Source organism: Pleurodeles waltl, chromosome 8 (assembly GCF_031143425.1).
Source record: "Pleurodeles waltl isolate 20211129_DDA chromosome 8, aPleWal1.hap1.20221129, whole genome shotgun sequence".
NCBI lineage: Eukaryota > Metazoa > Chordata > Amphibia > Caudata > Salamandridae > Pleurodeles > Pleurodeles waltl.
The window spans coordinates 1,534,470,522-1,534,492,300 of NC_090447.1; the positions used below are offsets into that span (position 1 = coordinate 1,534,470,522).

The following is a 21,779-nucleotide window of genomic DNA, read 5'->3' on the forward strand; positions in this document are numbered from 1 at the left end:
GGTACCCTCCATCCATTACTCACAGGTACCCTCCGTCCATTACTCACAGGCAGCCTCCGTCCATTACTCACAGGTAGCCTCCGTCCATTACTCACCGTCCATTACTCACAGGCAGCCTCCGTCCATTACTCACAGGCAGCCTCCGTCCATTACTCACAGGCAGCCTCCGTCCATTACTCACAGGCAGCCTCCGTCCATTACTCAGCCACTGTCCCTTGATATGATTACAGTTGTCCCACATCCCCCTCATTTAATCATTTCCCCCAACCCTTCTCCTTCGACCAACCCTCCCCAAATCACTTTGCAAATTGATAACACAACCAAAGCCTGTAAAATATTTATTCATATTTTAAGTACAATCATACTTCATTTGGAGATTTGCTGGGTGCCTGCAAGAAGCCACAGGCCACTTTACACAGTCAAGAGAACAAAAACCGAACAATGCTGGAGCTTGAGAACCTAGAAGAGTAAACACTCAGAGGTGCACATCTGTGGACAAGGAACAGCTGCACCAGTTTAGACCCATGACAGGGCCTGCCCTGGTGCCAAGTGGGCTTCCTTAGCAAGATAGGGTGCCGGCCCCACGTGCCTAGGAATACCAGCAGGTGATTCACAATGAACATCTTCGCTGTGAACGCTCAGGAACATTTCCCAGAAGCCTCGTGCAGCTGCCATTTTGAAATGTCACTAGGAGAAGGCTGCCTGACTCATTCAGAAGCCTGGAGACTTCCAGCACAGCCTGTCCCTCTGACTAGCAGGTCGGGCTGGGGATGGCGGCCACATGCCAAGCTGACCCTGACATGTGGCTGGTGTTTCCCCAGCCTGACCAGCCTTTCAGCACTAGAAGTGTGGCAGACAAATGTTACAATAGGCTGCCCTTACTCTCACAAGTATTTATGTTTCCATAAATATTAACATACAAAAATACAATACATAAATATAGACTGTCTCGCCCCCATGGGCACAGTGAGGAGGCGGTCAGTACGACGCAGCAGCCTGGGACCGCGCCCGCCTCTAGTGGGAGCTACGATCCCTCGTAAAGCATAAATATACTCTGAGACTACACCTACGTGTTGTCACATAAACAAGACCATTGAAGTACAAACTAACAATCCCTCACAAAGACAACAACATTTTCCCCTCACAACAACAGTACATTGTACATGTAAACATTGTCCAAGGATGTGTGTTTCATGGCCTAGCTGTGTATAACGTCACCTTCCTCCAGGGGGTGTGTCCCCGGGCTCTGAAGCGATTGGTTCATGTAATGGACAGCTTTACAGGACCAAGTGCATCATTAAACCCTGTCTCAAGCTTATCAATACAGTACCGGTACAGCATCCGAGCCAGAATCCACAGTATACACCGCGGGCGCACGTTTCGGGGTGTGTGACCCCCCCATCTCACCCAGGCTCTGAAACAAGCGGCTACATGATGACATTGGACCATGGAGGCCCCGGTTTCACAAGGTCATGTGTGTCATTAAACCAGCTCTCAAGCTTTCAATACAGTGCCAGTACAGTATGGGCACAGTATAGTTCACATATCAGGTCACACGTTCCAAGGGTGTGTGACCCACCAGGCCCTGACACCAGTTACTGGTGCACACAGGGACCAGCTTCACGAGGACATGCGCATCACTGGACCAGCTCGACCACTTTTCAACACAGTGCCAATGAACGCAGCAATGGGGTCGGCATTGGCACAGTATCGTGGACAGCAGTTTACACATCAGGCCACATATTTCAGGACCTGTGAATATCTCTGAAAGCAGCTCCCCTCTCTGTAAATGTTGCACTCAGACTTGATAAACTCTGAAAATATAATCTCTGAAATATAAACTCTGAAATATAACCTCAAGTGAGTTAGGAATGGAAACAATCTGCCAGTGCAAATCAATCAGTCAAGAACCCTGAATTTCCAAACCATTTCATTGAAAAAACTTTCCCAAAAGCACCAAAGCTAACTTCAAGTGAACTAAAATAAATCACATCTGTAGCAATCTGGACTAATTACCATCAAAAGCCAATTTTCTTCAGAGTAGGTTTTACAATTGGACTCCAGCAATGTATTTCATCTGAAGTGCCAGTCACTATATCTTCACGATGGTACACCGATCTGATCTATTGCATCACCATAGAGGCCCAAGGGGCACCACCTGCCCTCGCGCTACCAGTGATGCACAGAGGTACGCTAATGAGCGAATAAGGTGCAAAATGCTTAGGAAATGCGTGTGGCCATTACCCACAAGACAAGGCTTATGCTGCTAACCATCTGCTTAGAGCAGGAAGGTACAGTGACCAGGAGGCGGGACCTTTGTCAGGGAGGTGCTCTGGCATAGGTCAGTTTGGAATGAGATCTTTTCTAAAGAAAAGGACAAGAATGTGTTTGGAGATCAGAGAGAGGTAAAGATCAGACAAAGGAGAAGAGGTTAGATTGAGCTAGAATGAATCACAGAAGTGAAGAGACCAGAGAACACGGGTGTGACATCCTCTGGAGCTGCGGCAGGACAGCAGACATACCTAGATGTATTCATCCCAAAGACATGACACCAGACTGACATCAGACAAAGGAAGATGTTATGTTATTGCTATACAGAGAAGGAGACAGAGCTCAGACGGGGCTAGAGATAGGATCAGATCAAATAAAAGAGATCTGACACAAGTGGAGAATGAACAGACAGAGAAGAATTATTTATCATTGGGTAGACCATAAACTCCAACTAAGCAAGTGAGACAGAGATAAAGTTACAGATCAGAAAGAGCTGACATTAGATACCAGAGAGAGCTGGAAGTAATAACTTAAAATGACAAAAGTTTGAGATCGGACAGTACTGGAGCTTGAGATCAGATGAAGTTGGATTTAATTACCAGTCATAGGTATCCCACAGAGCCGGAGGTCATCTCTATGAATGGCAGAAGCTGGAACCGACAGAGTCGGAGTTAGATATCAGACAAGGGAGAAGTCTGAGATCTGAGAGAGTCAGAGTTAGATATCAGACAAGGGAGAAGTCTGAGATTCGACAAAGTCGGAGTTAGATATCAGACAAGGCAGGAGTCTGAGAACCGACAGAGTCGGAGTTAGATATCACACAAGGGAGGAGTCTGAGATCCGGCAGAGTCGGAGTTAGATAGACAAGGGAGGAGTCTGAGATCGGACAGAGTCGGAGTTAGATATCAGACAAGGGAGGAGCCTGAGCACAGGATCCGACAGAGTCGGAGTTAGATATTAGATCAGTGAGGAGTTTGAGATCTGCAGAGTCGGAGTTAGATATCAGACAAGGGAGAAGTTTGAGATCTGACAGAGTCGGAGTTAGATATCACACAAGGGAGAAGTCTGAGATCCGACAGAGTCGGAGTTAGATATCAGACAAGGGAGAAGTCTGAGATCCAACAGAGTTGGAGTTAGATATCAGACAAGGGAGGAGTCTGAGATCCGACAGAGTCAGAGTTAGATATCAGACCAGGGAGGAGTCTGAGATCTAACAGAGTCAGATATCAGACAAGGGAGGAGCCAGAGTTAGATATCAGAGAAGGGAGGAAGGAGTCTGAGCGCAGAGATCCAACAGAGTCGGAGTTAGATATCAGACAAGGGAGGAGTCAGAGTTAGATATCAGAGACGGGAGGGAGGAGCCTGAGCGCAGACATCCGACAGACTCGAAGTTAGATATTAGATTACTGAGGAGTTTGAGATCTGACAGAGTCAGAATTAGATATCAGACAAGGGGGGAGTTTGAGATCCGACAGAGTCAGAGGGGAGAAGTCAGAGATCCAATAGAGTTAGAGTTATATATCAGACACGGGAGGAGTTTGAGATCAGACAAAGTCAGAGTTGGATATCAGTCTATGAAGGAGTTTAAGATCCAATGGAGATGGAGTTAAACATGAGACAAAGGCGGAGCTTGGGATCAGACAGAGCCAGAGTTAAAGATAAGACATGGCTGTAATTAATTACCATAAGCAGCTGACATTAGAGATTCAAGAGAGAGCTGGGTGTAATCCTCGTAACAAGCAGGAGCTAAAGATCAGAGCGCTCTAGAAATAGATCTGAAACTGCTGCAGCAAGAGATCTGACAGAACTGATTCAATAGAACAGAGTTGCAAAAAGAATTTGAGTCAGTGTTCAGGAAGAAGATGGGCAAGAGATCAGAGACAGAGATGAAGTTAGAGTTTAGGAGAAAGTTGCAATTAGGGTTAAAAGGGCTGGAGGTGCGGATTCTACAAACAATGAGGAAGTGATGAGACAGAGCCAGAGACGGTGGCCAGGCAGAGCTGGACCTAACATCAGACATAAATTGAGTGACATATAAGACATTGCTGGCATTACAAACCAGGACCAAACTGGTGCTATAGAAAAGACAGAACTAGAGTACAGAAATGAGAGAGCTAGCTAGCTGGTGTTAGAGAGCAGGAGAGAGTTCACGTTAAACATCAGAAACACCTGGAAATAACCCAAAGCAAGCTGTTAAAGAAGAGGACAGATACAAAGTTCCAGATCACATATAGGTCAGACATAGAGTTAGGGACAAGGACAGAATTAGACATTTGTCAGAGCTGTAATTAGAAATCAGAACTGAGAGTTGGATTTAGAGATGAAAAACACAGAAGAAATGAGAGATTGAGACATAGCTGGAGCTAGCAGCCAGGGCAGAGGCTCAGTCAGAGAAGAAGGACCAGGAAGAGCGAGACAACAGGCAGATATGTTTTTGATATTTGGTTAGAGCTGTAGTAAAAGATTACCAAGTGACTGTGAGACAGATAAAGTTACAGATCTGAGGGAGCTCGGCTAAGAGGGGAAGAGCTGGAACTTGACATCAGGTCACAGCTAGAATGAGGCACCAGGTGGAAGTTTCCTTTGCCTTGACCAGGCAGAGTTTGACAGAGACAGAGCTGAAGATTAGACAGAGCTAGAGAACAGACAAATGGTGTTCAGACAGAACTAGAGGTAGAGACAAGAGATTCGCCACAGGTATATGACATTCCTGTGACCCAAAAAGTGCTCCTCAAATATAAGGCATTTATGCAAACCAGAGACCCCTCAAATACAAGATATTTGTGTGACTCAGGAATCCCAGGGTGCAGCACAGGGACATGAGTCGGAGAAGCACATGGGTATAAAACATTCATGTGAATAAGGGTCCCGTGGGTAGAAAGGACTCGTCACAGCATTATGTGAGTCGGAGTCCCTTGGATATAAAGCATTCCTGTAACTGAGAATCCTTCAGATATAAGGCATTCATTTCCGTCACAGTTCCTCAGCTGTAGGACATTCCAGGGAGTCAGGCTTGACACTGAGAGAACTAATTCTAGGTAGAGTGTGCCTACTAACTGCTATCATTCATTTATCCTTTCACTCATTTGTGTGAGCCATAGTCTCTCAGGTATAAGGCAATCATGTGAGTTAAAGCCCCTCTGGTCAATCCCTTTGATATAGGACAATCACAAGGCAGAGGTTCCTTCGGAATAAGGCTTCAAGTATTCGGCAAAACCCCTGAGGTAAGACATTAATTACATTCAAAATTCCAGTGGGCAAGACGTTTAGTGTACTGGACGTCCCCTTGGGAAAGGACATTCTCTGCATTTGGGGGGGTGGCAGGGATCCCTTATGAGTAAGGCATATAGTGGAATAGAGGCCCATTTGGACAAAAGATGTTCCATCAAGGCTTTTGGTGAAGCATCTCTCAAACACAATACATTCAGTGATTTACTCCAATGCAAGACGTTCCACGCCTCAATTTTTGGACAGAAGTCATTGGTTGGAGGTTCCTTTGCACAGACCCCATTCAGTGAAGGTTGACCACAAAAGATGATAATAGAAGTCAATAGTGCAAGAAGAGTTAGATCGTAGCTACAAGTCATCTACTGCAGATTACCTTGTAGAGAAGCTATTCAGTATTCTGAGTTCCCATAAGTTGTAAGGCACTCAGTGTACCAGGCGCTCTCTCAGCATTCTACCCAGTACACTGGAGGACCCTCAAGTAAAAGACGCACAGCGTAGAAGGAGCTGTACTAGAAAGGCATTCAGTGGAGGCTCTTTGAGTCAGAAACTTTCAGCCGAGGCTCCTTCAGCAAGTAGCTATTCAGAAGATGTTCCCCAGGTAGCAGATATTCTGGGCACGTTCCAGAAATTATTTTGAGAAGTTCCTTTAGATACCAGGCATTCAGTGGAGAATCCCTTAAATAGCAGACACTCAGAGGAACTTCCCTCAGATTGAAGACATTCAGTGGAGATTTCATCGGGTGGTAGACATTCTGTCAAGTTTCCCTCAGATAGATATCCTGTGTATTCGAAGTCCCTTTGGGAAAAAGATATTTCGTGGTGGTTTCCCAAAAGTGGTAGATATTCTGTCAAGTTTCCATGAGGCAGAAGATACCCTGTTCGCTGGAAGTCCCCTTATGTAGAAGGCATTCCGTGGAGGCACTGAAGGACTGGAAATGACTCGCCTAGATAGAAAACATCAAGTCAAAATTCCCTTTGAAAGAAGGCATTCAGTGGTAGTTCCATCAGATGGAAGGTTATCCGTTCATCAGAGGCCCCTCTGCAGCTGGAATTAATTCATTGGATCACTCAGCCCTTCTGTAACCAGAGAGCAGCAGGACACATTGTGTGTGAAAAGCTCACAACTCACATAATGGTATCTCAGTTTACATTTTGGATCTGTGCTTAAAAAATGAAGAAAATAAATCTCTGTGCTGTGTGGGAGCTTTCTCTCTGCTGTCTCTCGGGCAGGGCTGCATCCTGATCCAGGATGGTGTTAGAAATAACACTCCAGGGGAAACTTCAATGTTCTTTAAACCTGCAGCAAACGACAGAAGGGTGGGAGAGAATCAATATACCTTCCAAGGGATGGGCACTGTAACAGCAGATACATACAGAGAAGGAGGCACGCAAGAGGCCTACATGTAGCAGACACTTTGCAATCACAAGAATTTGAGAAGTTAGTGTATGTGCAGTTTATTTCTAGTAAACGCTGCTCCCATGTTGTCTGTACACTCGGTCCAAGGCTAGGCACCTAGAATGTGAGCTCTCGTATCATGATGGTCCACTGGAGACAGCTCTGGGGCTCCAGAAGAACCATCCCATCGGCTCTGCACCTTCGACAGAGTGCAATATAAAATATGCTTTTATCATATAAACTGCCTCTGTGCTATATTCAACAGAGGAGCACTTCCGCTGGGATTACCCTGGAACGCGGTGCACTGTGACTGAGGTGCAGCCCTGTTGACTCTGAACTCCATCAAGCGAAGGACAATAGCCTGCACTACATGAGACCAGCTTCCTGGCACATCATGTCCAGGCATGGGGGGTTAGGCCATCCCAATGGATCCGGCAGAGGGTACTCCCACTATGCTCTCTATCGTGTTGGTAGTTAAAGACAGGAGTGTAACAACATAGTAACATTATAATGGTTGAATTGTTTATCTTTTTTACCATTCTCTTAATGCTGGTTACAATGTTTTGTTTCATCTGCCTAATAATCTTTATATACAGGAATACAACTGTTTCAATAAATGTTTGAAAAGCTATTGTTGTATCGTTCTTGTATTTACCTTGCGCATGCAATAGTAACAATGAAAGGGTAAACCTGTTTCCCAAACTTCCTTGGGAGTCAGAGTGGTCATGTTCGAGGCTGCTGATACCATCTGGTACCGTGGTAAGGTTAGCGGTTCAGATGGGGCACAGTGAACTAGCCTGGATTTATGTCAGCGTGTACTGATGGTATACATGGACTGAGTCCCTATATTCTGTAGGTCTGCTTATTCACCAGGAACTGAGAACAGTTGGTGAAACTGTACACATTCTTGTCCTCATCCACACGTCACCTGCAATAAGTCCCATGGTTCCCTGTTTTCCACATCCTGTTTAACTCATTAATGGACTTGCTGACTCTCTAACTCCCTAAGTAGGTGGCAGGCAGATCTTTGTGCAGATCTGTGGAACACAAGACCAGTTCACCCAAGTTAAAAACGAAAGCAGGTCCTTCTCCATGGCTCTAGAAGTATGCTAAATTTCTCCTCTTACTGCTCTCGCCTTCTATGAGCACCCTGTCATATTTGTAATCCCAGCTATGAATCTCAGACTACTGGGCAGTGAGCTAAGAATAGCCCTGCATGCCTACTTCCACCCATGTGAACAGAGAAGTGACCCATGCATCACCCACGAAGCAGTGTGGGGCACCCCACTCCTAACTAACCAGCCTGCACCAATGAACTATATGAGAGAGGTCTCTATTGAGTGCAGGTGGGCTGCCCTATCGGTGCAGTGAGATTTATATTTTGGGTGCTTCCTTCGGAAGTCAATGGATGGACCAGTTTCCCCATGGGAGATTAATCTGAGCGGTATCCCATGATGAACAAGTTACTCAACTTCGGTCACGCCCTTTCTGGTGGATATGCTCCCTAACTGCAGATTCCTCACCTTTATAATATTTCCCAGGCATCAGATTGGATCCAGACATTTTTCGAGCAGTACTCCTGTGCGCCGGTATGTGGCGCCGTGTGGCTCTGCGCCAATGTCGCTCCAGAAGTGACAAGCAGAGCTGCATAGAAGTGACACCTATGCAAGGTGATGTCACTTGCTTTCTAGGCTGTCCATGCTCCAAGACGCAGAGCAGATTGACTTGACCAGTATGCATATCTAGAAACTTGTGACTTTTTTTAGCTGGATAAGAGTCCATTTCACAGGAGGGGAAGTGGGAGGATCTTTGAGAAATCTTCAGTTAGACAGCGTATTCACCAGAAAGAGCGTTACTGAAGGTTCTTCTAATGGACGCTTCTAACCACAGATTCCTCACCTTCAGAATGTATATCAAAGCAACACCCAAAGCCAAGGATCAGTGGCTTCGTGAACGTATGCACTGACGCCCATGTTGCGCCTGACAGATTTCAAGAACATGCACTTTGTATGCAAACGCATCAGCCTGCCACCTAGCCGACCCAAGGAACACTCATGGACCCTTCTTGTGCCGCTCATGCTCCAGCACCCTCCACCGACCACCACATGATCCCGCACCAAGCCCAGACGGCCACCTCAAGTGCATACTTCACCAACACACGCTCCCTCATCAAGCATGCAGAGTAGAAGTCTGGGACCTCCTCGACCACTCTGGACGTCGCCTTCCTCACAGAGACCTGGATCACCCCCACCTCGGCCCAGGACATCGCCTTGGCCATTACAGACAACTAAAAAATCACCCACAAGGACAGAGCCAACCGTCCAGGAGGGGGTATCATCATGGTTTGCAAAAACACCCTCTGCCTGACAACCACTGAGTCACAGAATCAGCCAACCCATGAACACCTATCCTTCCAGATTCAAGCCAACCCCAACTCCTCCCTCCCTGGCACACTTGTCTACAGACCACCCGGACCCCGACCACAATTCAGCGAAGTCACAGCTAACCTCGTCACCCCCCAAATGCTCACCCCCAGCGACTACATCCTACTTGGCGAGCTCAACTTCCACCTTGATATACACGATGACCCCAACAGCACAAGCCTGCTGGACAACCTCGCAACACTCATCCTCAAACAACTTATCAACGTCCCCACCCACACATCTGGGCACACCCTCGACTGAGTCTTCTCAGCAGGGAACAACCTCACCATCTCTCACACCTCCGAACACCATTAGACCGACTACAGATGCGTTCACTTCACCTTCACGAAGAACACTGCACACCACTATGTCCCCACCTCCCCCGGCAGACGCTGGTCACTCCTCCCCTCCGGACACAGCAAACGCAAATGAATCTGCACGTAATCTACAACGCTGGATCTTGTAATGTGCTACCAGTGTAGCTCCCCTCAGGAAACCAACAAAGCAAAACACCTACATGGTTTATGACCGACCTACAACAGTCCAAACGCTTCTTCAAGTGACTGGAACGGAAATAGAGGAGCAGCAAATCAACCAAATACCGCACAGCCTACAAAAATGCAGCCACTGCGCACCACCAGAAAATGAGCTACTAAGAAAGCTGCCATTCAAGAACACCTCAGCTCCAGCGCTCACAACAGCAAGGAGCTCTTCACCATTGTCAAAGAGTTCACGAACCCTGGGACAGACACCTCAGCCACCCCTCCCTCTCAAGACAACCTCACCACCTTTTTCCACTGGAAAATCCAGGAAATTTACGAAGGCTTCAAGAACCAAAACCAGCCTGCACTGCACACAAACACAACCACAGACCCGGGTGCACCTTCGGATTTGTGCCCACATCACATCTTCAACCTGGCCAGCACCACCATACCACCAGAGCTCTGCCGGACTATCAACCAATCCCATCCGACTGGAAGCACACCGAGATCAACCGGCTACTCAAGAAACTCACCGTCGACCCAAGTGAGCTGAAGAACTACAGACCCATCTCTCTGCTCCCTTTCCCAGCCAGAGTAACAGAAAAGGCCGTCAACCAGCAACTTAACAAATTCCTAGAGACACACCAGATCCTAGACCCATTCCAATCAGGATTCAGGAGCAACCACATTACCGAAACAACACTCCTAGCAGCCACCGACATACGTGCTTTACTAGACCACGGAGACACGGTCGCACTCATCCTCCTTGAACTCTCTTCCGCATTTGACATAATCTCCCACTCCACCCTTTGCACCAGAGGCGGCATCCACAACAAAGCACTTGAATGGATCAGATCCTTCCTCACGGGGAGAACACACAGTGTCAGACTACCACAGTTTACATCGGAATTCAAAGAAACATGCTGCAAAGTACCCCAATGATCCTCACTCAGCCTGACACTCTTCAACAATTACATGGCCCACCTCACCAAGATCATCAGACTAACATTGTCTCCTACGCCGACAATACCCAACTGATCCTCACCCTGACCGGTGACCCAGCAAAGGCCAAGAGCAATGTCCACACCAGGATGAGAGTAGTTGCCCCCTGGATGGAAACCAGCTGCCTCAAACTCATCTCAGGTAAGACGGAGACGTAATCGGCTCCACCCCCTCCGCCTTGAATGACTCCTGGTGGCCAACCGCACGAGGAAACGCCCCCGCTCCTACCGACCACGCACACAATCTGGGCATTATCCTAGACTCCTCTCGGGCCATGACCCGCCAAGTCAATGCAGTCTCGTTGTCATGCTTCCACACCCTTCGACTCTTTTGAAAGATCTTCAAGTGGATCCCCACTGAGACGAGGAGGACAGTCACCCACGCACTCCTCAGTAGCAAACTGGACTACGGCAATGCACTCTATGCCGGGGTCACCAAGAAACTGCAATTAAGACTACAAAGAATCCAGAATGCAGCAGCCAGGCTCATCCTGGACATCCCACAACACAGCCACATCTCCTCTCACCTCAAAGACCTACACTGCTCCCAGTCAACAAGCGCATAACCTACAAACTTCTGATACACACTTACAAGACACTGCACAACATAGGACCAGCCTACCTCAACCACCACCTCACATTCTACGTACTCAACAGACAACTCCGTTCTTCCCAGCTTGCCCTCACAGCCATTCCCAAGATCTGAAAAAGCACAGGAGCGGGAAGATCCTTCTCCTACCTCGCAGCCGGACATGAAACACGCTACCTCTCAAGCTCAGGTAGACCGCATCACTGAAGCAGTCCAGGAAGGACCTCAAGACCTGGCTATTTGATTAAGCAGCACACCCGCACACAGTGCCTTGAGACCCACAGGTGACAAGCTGCGCTACAGAAGTACTGATTAATTGATTGATTGATTGATTGCAGCAGCCTTGACCCTGGTGAAATTAGCCCTCAGTAACTTCTGGAAGCAACTTCTTGGCCAAAGCAGATCTTAATGCGGAGGACTATCCACATTCATAAAGTCCTTTTCTACACAGCTTTGCTTTTCTTCGCCCTTCGAGAATTCTACAAAAAGCTGCTTGTCCACACAATGGTCTTTGGTGAGATTGATGTAGATGCTTAAGTCTCTTTTGGGGTCCAGCTGATGGAGCCTCTCCTCTTTTTTGAGGGGTGAGGTGGGGCAAAGAACGTTGCGAGGGTGATGGGTTACTGACAAGAATGAAAAGGCATTGAGTCTATAGGCATAAAGGCTGCCCTAGTCCTCAGCACTAGTTTTTCTGGAAAAAATGTGGCTGTATAGAGAGCGCCTGGAGTTCGCTTACACAACAAGCTGAAGTGATCGCGATGAGGAAGATGGTTTAAAAAATCAGAAGAAGCAATGAGCAGTTGTGGCTCAAAGTGGGTACACACGAGGAACATCAAGACCAAGTTAAAACCCCACTGTGGCATCACAAATGGTTAGGGAGGGAACATGTGCACCAAACCTTTAATGAGCAGCATCACAACAGATGATTTAAACAAGGATGGTTGGACCTGCAAATGAAAGAAAACCGAAAGGGCCAACAAATAACCTTTAATGGTGCCCTCTGCAAAACTGCTTGGCTACGGATAAACATCTGACAGTTTGGCTTGCAAGAGGTCTGTATTGCAGGCTCAACACTAGGCCACAAATTTGTCCCAGCACCTGGCTGTGAGGATGACATCTACAACCTTAGAAGGTAGACTGAATGCAGCCAATTGTCACTGCTCAATCTCCATGCATGGAGGAGTAGAATGAGCAGGCTCGGATGCAGAACACTGTCCTAATGCTGCAATAAAAGACCCTTCCAAAGTGGTGGCCTTATTTAAGGATAACTGCTCACGAGCAAAGGTTTTGGGTACCAAAGTCGGCTGGCGAGATCCAGAGCCACTAGAATGAGTTGGTCCTGATCGCTCCTCATTTTATTTCAAAACTTGAGGAAGGAGATGAAGTGGTAGAAATTAGTACTGGGGTCCTGTGCTCCACTGGAGACTGAATGCATCTCCTACCGAGAGGGTTCTTAGGAACTCCAATGCGCAGACGTTCTGACCTGCGCGTTCTCAATGGTGGCAAAAAGATCTAGTCAGGGCTCTCTTCACTGCTGGAACACATCCTGCGCCATCTCAGGATGCAACTGACAGTTGTGAACCACCATGCATCGACAGCTGAGTTCCTCCACTCTGGTGTTTAAAGATTCCACCAAGTGGATCAAGAACAGGGAGATGACCTGATGCTCCAGCAAACTGCAGAGAAGCAGTACCTCTTGCCACACGACCCAGGGCCTCTTTCCATCCTGCTTGTTTGAAGTACCACATAGTGGTGGTATTGTCTAAGAGAACCTGCGCTGGCCTTCCCTTGATGGATGGCAGGAAGGCCTACAGGTGAATGGGCATCAACTCCAGTAGATGTATGTGGAGTCAGATTTCTGCCGAAGACTAGAGTCCTCTGATCGACACCTCTCCGAGATGACCACCCCAACCCAGCAGGCATGCATCCGTCGTCACCGTCAGCTCTGGGTGGGGAAGGGAGAGGGGTCTGCTGCTGGTCAGGTTTTGGTCTACCAGCCATCACTGCAGATCTTGTGCAGTCTCCTCTGAAGCTTGGATGAGATCAGACAGGTTTCCTTGGTACTGGGCCCACTGAGACTTGAGACCCCACTGAAGAGCCGCTTTTACCACTTTTACCACCTAGAGGAGCAGACAGGCAAGATGCATAACGGCAGCAGGCAAAGAAGCCTCAGCTGCTCTCACTGAGATCCAGGACTGAGGCTGAAACATCGGGATCGTAGCCTGAATGTCCTGGACTCGTTGTGGAGGAAAGACCATAAACTGCACTGTGTCCAGAACGGATCCTATAAAGCCTCTGTGAAGGAGACAGGTGTGGCTTAGTCTCATGGATCAAGAACCCCCAACAATGTCAGGAGGTTCACCATCCTTCGAACATGGCCGGCAACCACGGGCATCGCTACTGTGTACATCCGAGGGGCACTAGTAAGTCTAAAGGAGAAACAGCAAACTCAAAATGCTCCTGGGCGACCTTGAACCTCAGGTTAATGTCAGTGGGACTGCAGGATGGGCACATGAAAGTGTGGGTCCTGCAGGTCCAAGGCAATCATCCAATCGGCCGAATCCAGGGCAGACACAACTTGGGTCAACGTAATTATTTTGAGTTTGTTCTTCTGTAGAAAGACATTCAGAGGGCAAAGATCAAAAATAGGATGAATGCCTCTGTCATTTGGTATGAGGAAATAGACGGGGTAAAAATCTATCCCTACTTCCAAGGTGGGCACCTACTCAAAGGTCCTGATGGCCAGTAGAGTCCGCACCTCTTGCAGCAAGATGGACAGGAGCTCCTCTGAAAGCCCATATGATGTTGGAGGAAGTTGAGCAGGGTCGAAAAGAAATGGAAGGGTATAGCCCTGCTGTACGATCTGGAGGGCCCATCTGCCGACCTCTGGAGCAGTCTTGGAAGGGTTGAGCTGCTGAGGAAACTGTCAGGCAGGTGTTCAAAGGCCCAAAGTTGCACTGTGGCTCTGATTTCCCGAAAGTGTTGTTGTGGGTATATTTTAGCACTTTGCTTGGGCACACATATTTTGGTTTAGTTTAGGCCTACTGCCTGTGCCCTTTTACCCAGATACATGCTCTGATTTCATTGATTCATTTTAATTCAGCATGCTTTTCAGCGGGGATGTTTTATTTTTCTAATCAGCTGTTATTCTGTGAAAACTATTATTTTTGTGCACGACGTTTCATCATGTACTTCTGCCCAAGGTTGACAAGAACAGTACATGATAATCTATCTAGTATTGTCATCACAAGAGTGCATAAACAGTCCGACACTTAGGCACATGCTCACATCAAGCCTGTTTCACAGAACGCAAACACGTTTTCTAATAAAAGCATAATACAGGCCAAAAAATGTTAGAGAGGTCATTCCGGCCAGGATACCCATCCACGCTGTATGTCACTTCATTGCTGACCTCAGCCTCATCCATACAACCAGCCAAGGAGACGGCAGGTAGACCCCTGTTGTCAGGTAATGGAGGTGGGTGCTCCTTTCACGGGCTAAGTACAGGCAGATTGGGCTATGCTCTTGCTAGAAATTAGGGGTTAGGTAGGATTCATTTATACATGTTACTCCAATATGCTTGGGTTGTTTCTTTTCTTTTCACTGATCGTCTCAATCTTAATCGTGCTATGCCTCATTGCCCTAATAATTGCAGCTCATATATTGTATCGTAGATTGCAGTACTGAAAGCCATCCTGCATCTTTTCTTTGACCTATGTGTGTGTATGAGACCCTTTGCTAACGAGAGAAAGGGGTGAGATTTGTCAAACACGTCTTTTCCGAAAGGTGCCATGCGTCAAGCTGCTACAAATCCCCTTTACTTCCTAAGGTTTGGGTGAGGTGTTGCTAGTTAGCCGAAATGGTTGGTCCGACAGCTGCCATACCGGGTGTGGGATTGATTAAGTTACCCACAAGCAGTGGTGCTGCCGCCCCGAATCCAGCAGTCTCGTTTCCATAACGAGAGTCCTACGACAGCATTTGAGGGCAGAATAAGCCTTATCACCAAAAATGTGAGACCCATTAAATGGTATAGCCATTAGGGATGCCTGCACAGCCACAGAAAAGCCAGTGGTGGCATAACACAACACCAGGGCACATCACACACCCCAAGCAGTCAGTAGTATCCAAGACAGCCCTAATGACATATTTAGGTGCATTCTGGTCATCTTGAATAATCTCAGCCAAAAAGGGCTGAAACTCCTCCGGGACACCCGGCAAGATCTCCCTGGAAATATTCCAAAGGGCGTGTATATGACTGCTTAAAATGCAGACTGCATTGACTTAAATCCAAGCAGGTGGAAGTGAACACCCGGACTCCAAATACCTCAATCCTTTTTTACTTCCGGTCTGGAAAGGCCATGGGGAACATGTTAGGGTTAGCTCTGTTGGTGTAAACTTTAACCACTATACTCTCAGGAGTCTGGTGCTGCGTAAGACATGCCGATCTGGACACCTGATCACCTGCCTATTCACCAGTGGGCAAGAGTAAGGCTTCACCGAAGTTCCCATAAGTGTCAAGAGCAGGTCTTCTTAGCACTCGATGAGGGACTTCTTTGGTGCCCAGATACAGCCTAATATCTGTAACAGCAATGCCAGACACCCGGATTACACTGGTAGTATGAGATTACTCCAGAAACAAACCTCAGCAGGATTTAAAAAAATTGAGTCAGAAAAAAGCCTTCCTACTGCAGAGGCAAAGAGGCATGGTGAAGAGCTAAAAGCTGAATGCAGGAACATAAAGAACAAGGAAATTCCAGATTAGTCTAGAGAGGAAGCAACCAGGTAAAACACAACTGAGATGTAACCAGACTACAAATTGAGCCTCCATAAATAGTGCAGGAGAGGTATGTGACCAAGGAACGAACCAGGAAGAAGAAATCTCCATCTTGGATTGGGAGATATTCAATGATTATCATGCATAATGTGTATTTGTACTACGTTTTATTTCAAGGCGAGATATTTAATAATATTAAAACATGTATATAGATGCTGAAATATGTTTTCAAATCTAAAATCCAGGTTTTCCACGATGTTTGAGAAACACAGCAGGACAGGCTGAATTCCTCCTTGCATGTGGCATTATAGAGATGCCTGAGCACAAAGGAAATCTGACTCACCCCCAGAATTTCAAGTGTCTTGGGCAAATGCAGAGACATGCAGAGAGAGTGCAAGACTCAAGGATGCTGCTGCAGTCACTGTCCACACTCAACATAAAGGAGGCCGAGACATGAGGACCCTGCTGATGGAGCCCTCTGGCAAGAGACTGCTGCTTCTACAGTCCCCGTCTTGCAGGACAGCAGATTAAAGGCAAGGAGGAAGTCTTTACAATAAAGGTGTCAGTCAGGGCTTCATTAAATGGAAGCAAGGTCGCAGATGAGGCCGGCCCAGAATGCAAAACCTCAATGAGGACATTTATTTTGACTTTAACTAAAGGCAGCTGTAAGTCCAAGACCTCAGCTGCATGTCTAATCACCATGATGCACTCTCCTACACTGGGGGTGCAAGGGGTGATGCCACCCCTGTGTCAGGAGAGGTATCCATCCCATTACTCTGCAAGTCCATAAAGATATTATCATAACTGGGGGTACACTTTCCATGATCCCCACTGTCATTATCAGATTGAACAGAGTCTGAGCGAAAAAGGTCATTGACTGTCTTGCCAAACTGTTCCTCCCATCCCATCTTACAGGATTTATATGGTCAGCGTCACACCACATTTGTCGCCACAACCATCCAGATATGAACCCTTTGGGAGACTATCCTTGCACCCTTTGGAATTCAGTGCCTTTGCTTCTCTGATCTGAAGTGGACTGCAGGGAGGTATGTAGGGTGGTCTGTGAGAACCAACCTCTTCTGTCGAGCAGGAGTCAGCCAACTTACTTTGTTCTCCCTTTGTCCTTCTTCCCTGTGCAACAAGCGCTATGAAGTGTCCTTTGGCTGCACAAGCGCTTTACAAACCCATGAATAATTATATGCTGAGACCCCACTCCTATTTCATATTTAACTTGGAAAATAGTGTATTAGTTTGTAGTGTTAATACACATTTACGTTTATTTCTAATTGCAGTTTATTCGTTAGGGACTCATGCACTTTCTTTAAAACTCTTCATATGAACATCAAGTCAACTTGTAAATGTTTTTTGTTTCCATCTCGATACCAAGTGTTTGACAGCAGCTTCCATTGACATCTGAGTACACTACATATGGGTGTGACTGTGCTGAGCAGTGGATGCATTCCATCTCATCTTTGTGTCAACATCATGCTTGCATCAGGCTGTTTAGCAATGTAAAAAGTGCAAAACGAGAAGTAGTTTACTTATTGTAAATGTAATGACAGGCATACCTATTCTAGGACTACTAGGATGTTTGCTTTTTAATTTGTAATGGAAATGGACAATGTCACTTACCCAGTGTACATCTGTTCATGGCACGTAGTGCTGCAGATTCACATGCTATGCATTAGTCGTCCGCCATCTAGTGTTGGGCTCGGAGTGTTACAAGTTGTTTTTCTTCGAAGAAGTCTTTTTGGAGTCATGGGATTGAGTGACTCCTGCTCTCGATCATATTGCGCATGTGCATCAACTCCTTTGTTAGATTGTTTTCCCGCAGAAGGGTGTAGGAAGGAGTGATAGAGTGAAAGAATGCAAATGTACAACTAAATGTAGTAAGATGTCCATGCAAATGTAAATATATACATATATATACATATGTACAAATAAAAACTGCAACGACTACAGGCTTTCGGGGAGGGTGCATGTGAATCTGCACCACTACATGCCACGAACAGAGGTACATTGGGTAAGTGACATTTCCCGTTCAATGGCATGTGTAGCTGCAGATACACATGCTATACATAATCTAAAAAGCAGTCCTCCTCCTAAAATAGCGGTGGCTAGCCTGTAGGAGTTGAAGTAGTTTGAAATAAAGTTTTAAGCACTGCTTGACCAACATTGGCCTGTTGCTTTGAAAATCCATCCACACAGTAATGCTTTGTGAATGTATGTGGAGTGGACCATGTGGCAGCCTTACATATGTCTGCCATAGGTATGTTCCCTAAAAATGCAATGGAAGCACCTTTTTTCCTAGTGGAATGTGCTTTAGGAGTTATTAAAAGTTGTCTTTTTGCTTTAATATAACATGTCTGAATACATCTTACAATCCATCTAGCTAATCCTTGCTTAGAGATAGGGTTTTCTTTATGTGGCTGGTGGAAGGCTACAAAAAGCTGTTTAGTTTTCCTAAACTCTTTTGTTTTATCAACATAGTACATTAGAGCTCTTTTAAGGTCAAGAGTATGAAGAGCCCTTTCGGCAGTTGAGCCTGGCTGTGGGAAGAAGACTGGCAATTCCACTGTTTGGTTAATGTGAAAAGGAGAAACTACTTTTGGCAAAATTTTGGATTTGTCCTAAGTACTACTTTATGTCTGTGTACTTAGAAGAATGGCTCCTCCAGAGTGAATGCTTGTATTTCACTAACTCTTCTTAATGAAGTATTTGCTACTAAGAAAGCAACTTTCCAAGTAAGAAATTGAATATCACATGAATGCATCGGCTCGAATGGTAGTCCCATTAATCTTGTGAGTACAATATTGAGATTCCATGCAGGAACTGGTGGGATTCTTGGTGGAATAATATGCTTAAGTCCTTCCATAAAAGCTTTTATGACAGGGATTCTGAAGAGAGAAGGATGACGTATGGTTTGTAAGTAAGCTGATATAGCTGTAAGATAAATTTTAATAGAAGAAAAAGCTAATTTTGCTTTTTGTAAATGAAGCAGGTAGCATACAATATCCTGTGTTGATGCTTTAAGTGAGTCTATATTTTCGGGCTGACAGTAGTAAACAAAGCATTTCCACTTGTTAGCATAGCATTGTCTAGTTGTAGGTTTGCATGCTTGTTTTAGAACTTTCATACATTCTAATGGAAGGTGTAAATATCCGAATTCTATGATTGGGATGCCTGATTTGACCCTTGTTCTGTGTTAACAGATCTGGGGTACTTCTGACAGATCTAGGAGTGTTGTGTACCAGTGTTGTCGTGCCAGGTGGGAGCTATGAGTATCATGGTGAGAGAGGGGTGATGCAGTTTGTTGACCAGAAATGGAATTAACGGGAGAGGGGGAAAAGCGTAAGCAAATATCCCTGACCAATTGAGCCATAGAGCATTGCCCTTGGACAGAGGATGTGGGTGTCTGGATGCAAAGTTTTGGCATTTTGCGTTTTCGCTTGTTGTGAAAAGGTCTATGTCTGGTGTTCCCCACATTTGAAAGTACTTTTGAAGTATCTGTGAGTGAATTTCCCATTTGTGTATTTGTTGCTGTGTCCTGCTGAGTAGGTCTGCCAGCTGGTTGTGTATCCCTGGGATGTATTCCGCTAGCAGGTAAAGGTGATTGTGAGTTGCCCATTTCCAAATTGTTTGGGCTAGAAGGGACAGTTGAAATGAATGTGTTCCTCCTTGTTTCTTCAAATGATACATTGTTGTCATATTGTCTGTTTTTATTAAGACTGTTGTGTTCTTGAGTAAAGGTTGAAAAGCTTTTAGGCCGAGAAACACAGCTAACAATTCTAAATGATTTATGTGATAAGTTAACTTCATTGAATTCCATTCCCCTTGTATGGTTAGGTGGTTGAGGTGAGCCCCCCAACCCGTCATTGATGCATCTGTTGTGATTATGGTCTGAGGCACAGGGCCCTGAAATGACCGCCCTTTGATTAAATTGTTGTGATACCACAATTGTAGAAATTTGTGAGTTTGGCGGTCCAACAACACTAGATCCTGCAATTGACCCTGTGCTTGAGATCATTGATGTGGGAGACACTGTTGCAGGGTTCTCATGTTTAATCTTGCAGCGGTGCTACGGCTATGCATGATGCCATCATTCCCAATAGTTTCATGATAACTTTTACTGTGTAACATCGACTGGGCTGTATCTGTGATATGAGATTTTGGAAAGCCTGTATCCTTTGTGAATTTGGGTAGGCAAAGACTTTTTGGGTACTGAGACTAGCACGTAGGTAAGGTTGAACCTGTGCTGGTTGAAGATGAGATTTTTGGTAACTGACTGTGAACCCTAATGTGTGTAGGGTGTCTACTGAGTACTGAGTGTGTTGCTGGCATTGTATAATGTTGCTTGATTTTAATACCCAATTGTCTAGATAAGGAAAGACATGTATGTGTTGTCTTCTTAGGTGAGCTGCTACAACAGCTAGACATTTTGTGAAAACCCTTGGAGCTGTTGTTATGCCGAAGGGAAGTACTTTGAATTGGTAGTGTTTTCCTGCTATTACAAATCTTAGGTATTTGCGGTGAGCTGGATGTATGGGAATATGAAAGTAAGCATCTTTGAGGTCTAAGGCAGTCATGTAATCTTGTTTTTGTAGTAGGGTAATTACGTCCTTCAGAGTTACCACGTAAAAATGTTCTGACAGGATATATAGATTTAGAGGTCTGAGATCCAGAATAGGTCTGAGAGTACCATCCGTTTTTGGTATGAGGAAATATAGTGATTATACCCCTGTTCCCTGTTGTGATTTTGGGACTGGTTCTATAGCTTCTTTTAGTAATAGAGATTGCCCTTCTTGCTGTAACAGAACATTGTGTTCTGGGGATAGAGTGTCGGAGCGAGGGGGGATGTTTGGAGGACTAGAAATAAGTTCTAGGCTGTACCCATTGTGGATAACTGAAATAACCCACTGATCTGTGGTGATGTTTTGCCATTGAGAGTGGAATTGTTGCAGTCTGCCTCCCACAGGAGATGTGTGGGAATTTGGGATGTTGAGGAAGTCATTGCTTTGGGGGAGTGGTGACACTCTTTGAGGTTTGAAATTTGCCTCTGGCTCTAAATTGTTGACCTCTGTAAGAGCCTTTAATTGATCCTCGTTGATAGTACTGCTGGGTTTGCTTAGACTGTGAGGTGGAAGCCTCTGTAGTTTGAGGTTTAAAACCTCCCCATAACTGCTGTTTACGAAAGGAGCCCCGGTAATGTGTGGTATATAGAGCTCCCTTGGCTTTTGCAGTGTCAGAGTCTTTCCTGAGTTTCTCAATAGTTGTGTCAACCTCAGGTCCAAATAGATGCTCCCTATCAAAGGGCATGTTAAGCACTGCCTGCTGTATTTCCGGTTTGAATCTGGAAGATCTTAACCATGCATGCCTACGAATTGTTATGCTAGTATTTATATTTGGTTATTGGTGATTGCTTGACCGTCTTCAACAATCTGTTGTGCTCTCTTTTGATGCTCATTTGGTAAATATTGCAAGAATTCTTGCCTTTCATCCCAGTGTGCCCTGTCATACCTTGCTAACAGGGCTTGGGAATGGGCAATACGCAATTGGTTAGCTGCTTGTGTAGCTACCCTTTCACCAGCTGCATCAAACTTTCTGCTTTCCTTGTC

At 45.9% G+C, this 21,779-nt stretch overlaps 1 protein-coding gene across 2 annotated transcripts in view; it reads right to left on the bottom strand.

Moving 5' to 3' along the window:
• Positions 1–325: 325 nt before the first annotated feature.
• Positions 326–21,779, bottom strand: part of SLC37A1 (solute carrier family 37 member 1) — a 384,263-nt gene continuing 362,809 nt past the window's right edge. For both annotated transcript variants that reach the window (XM_069202970.1, XM_069202969.1), the window contains one exon: positions 326–6,796. In XM_069202970.1, coding sequence (XP_069059071.1) covers positions 6,781–6,796 — 16 coding nt within the window. In that variant the 3' untranslated portion in view covers positions 326–6,780. The remainder of the gene's footprint in view (positions 6,797–21,779) is intronic.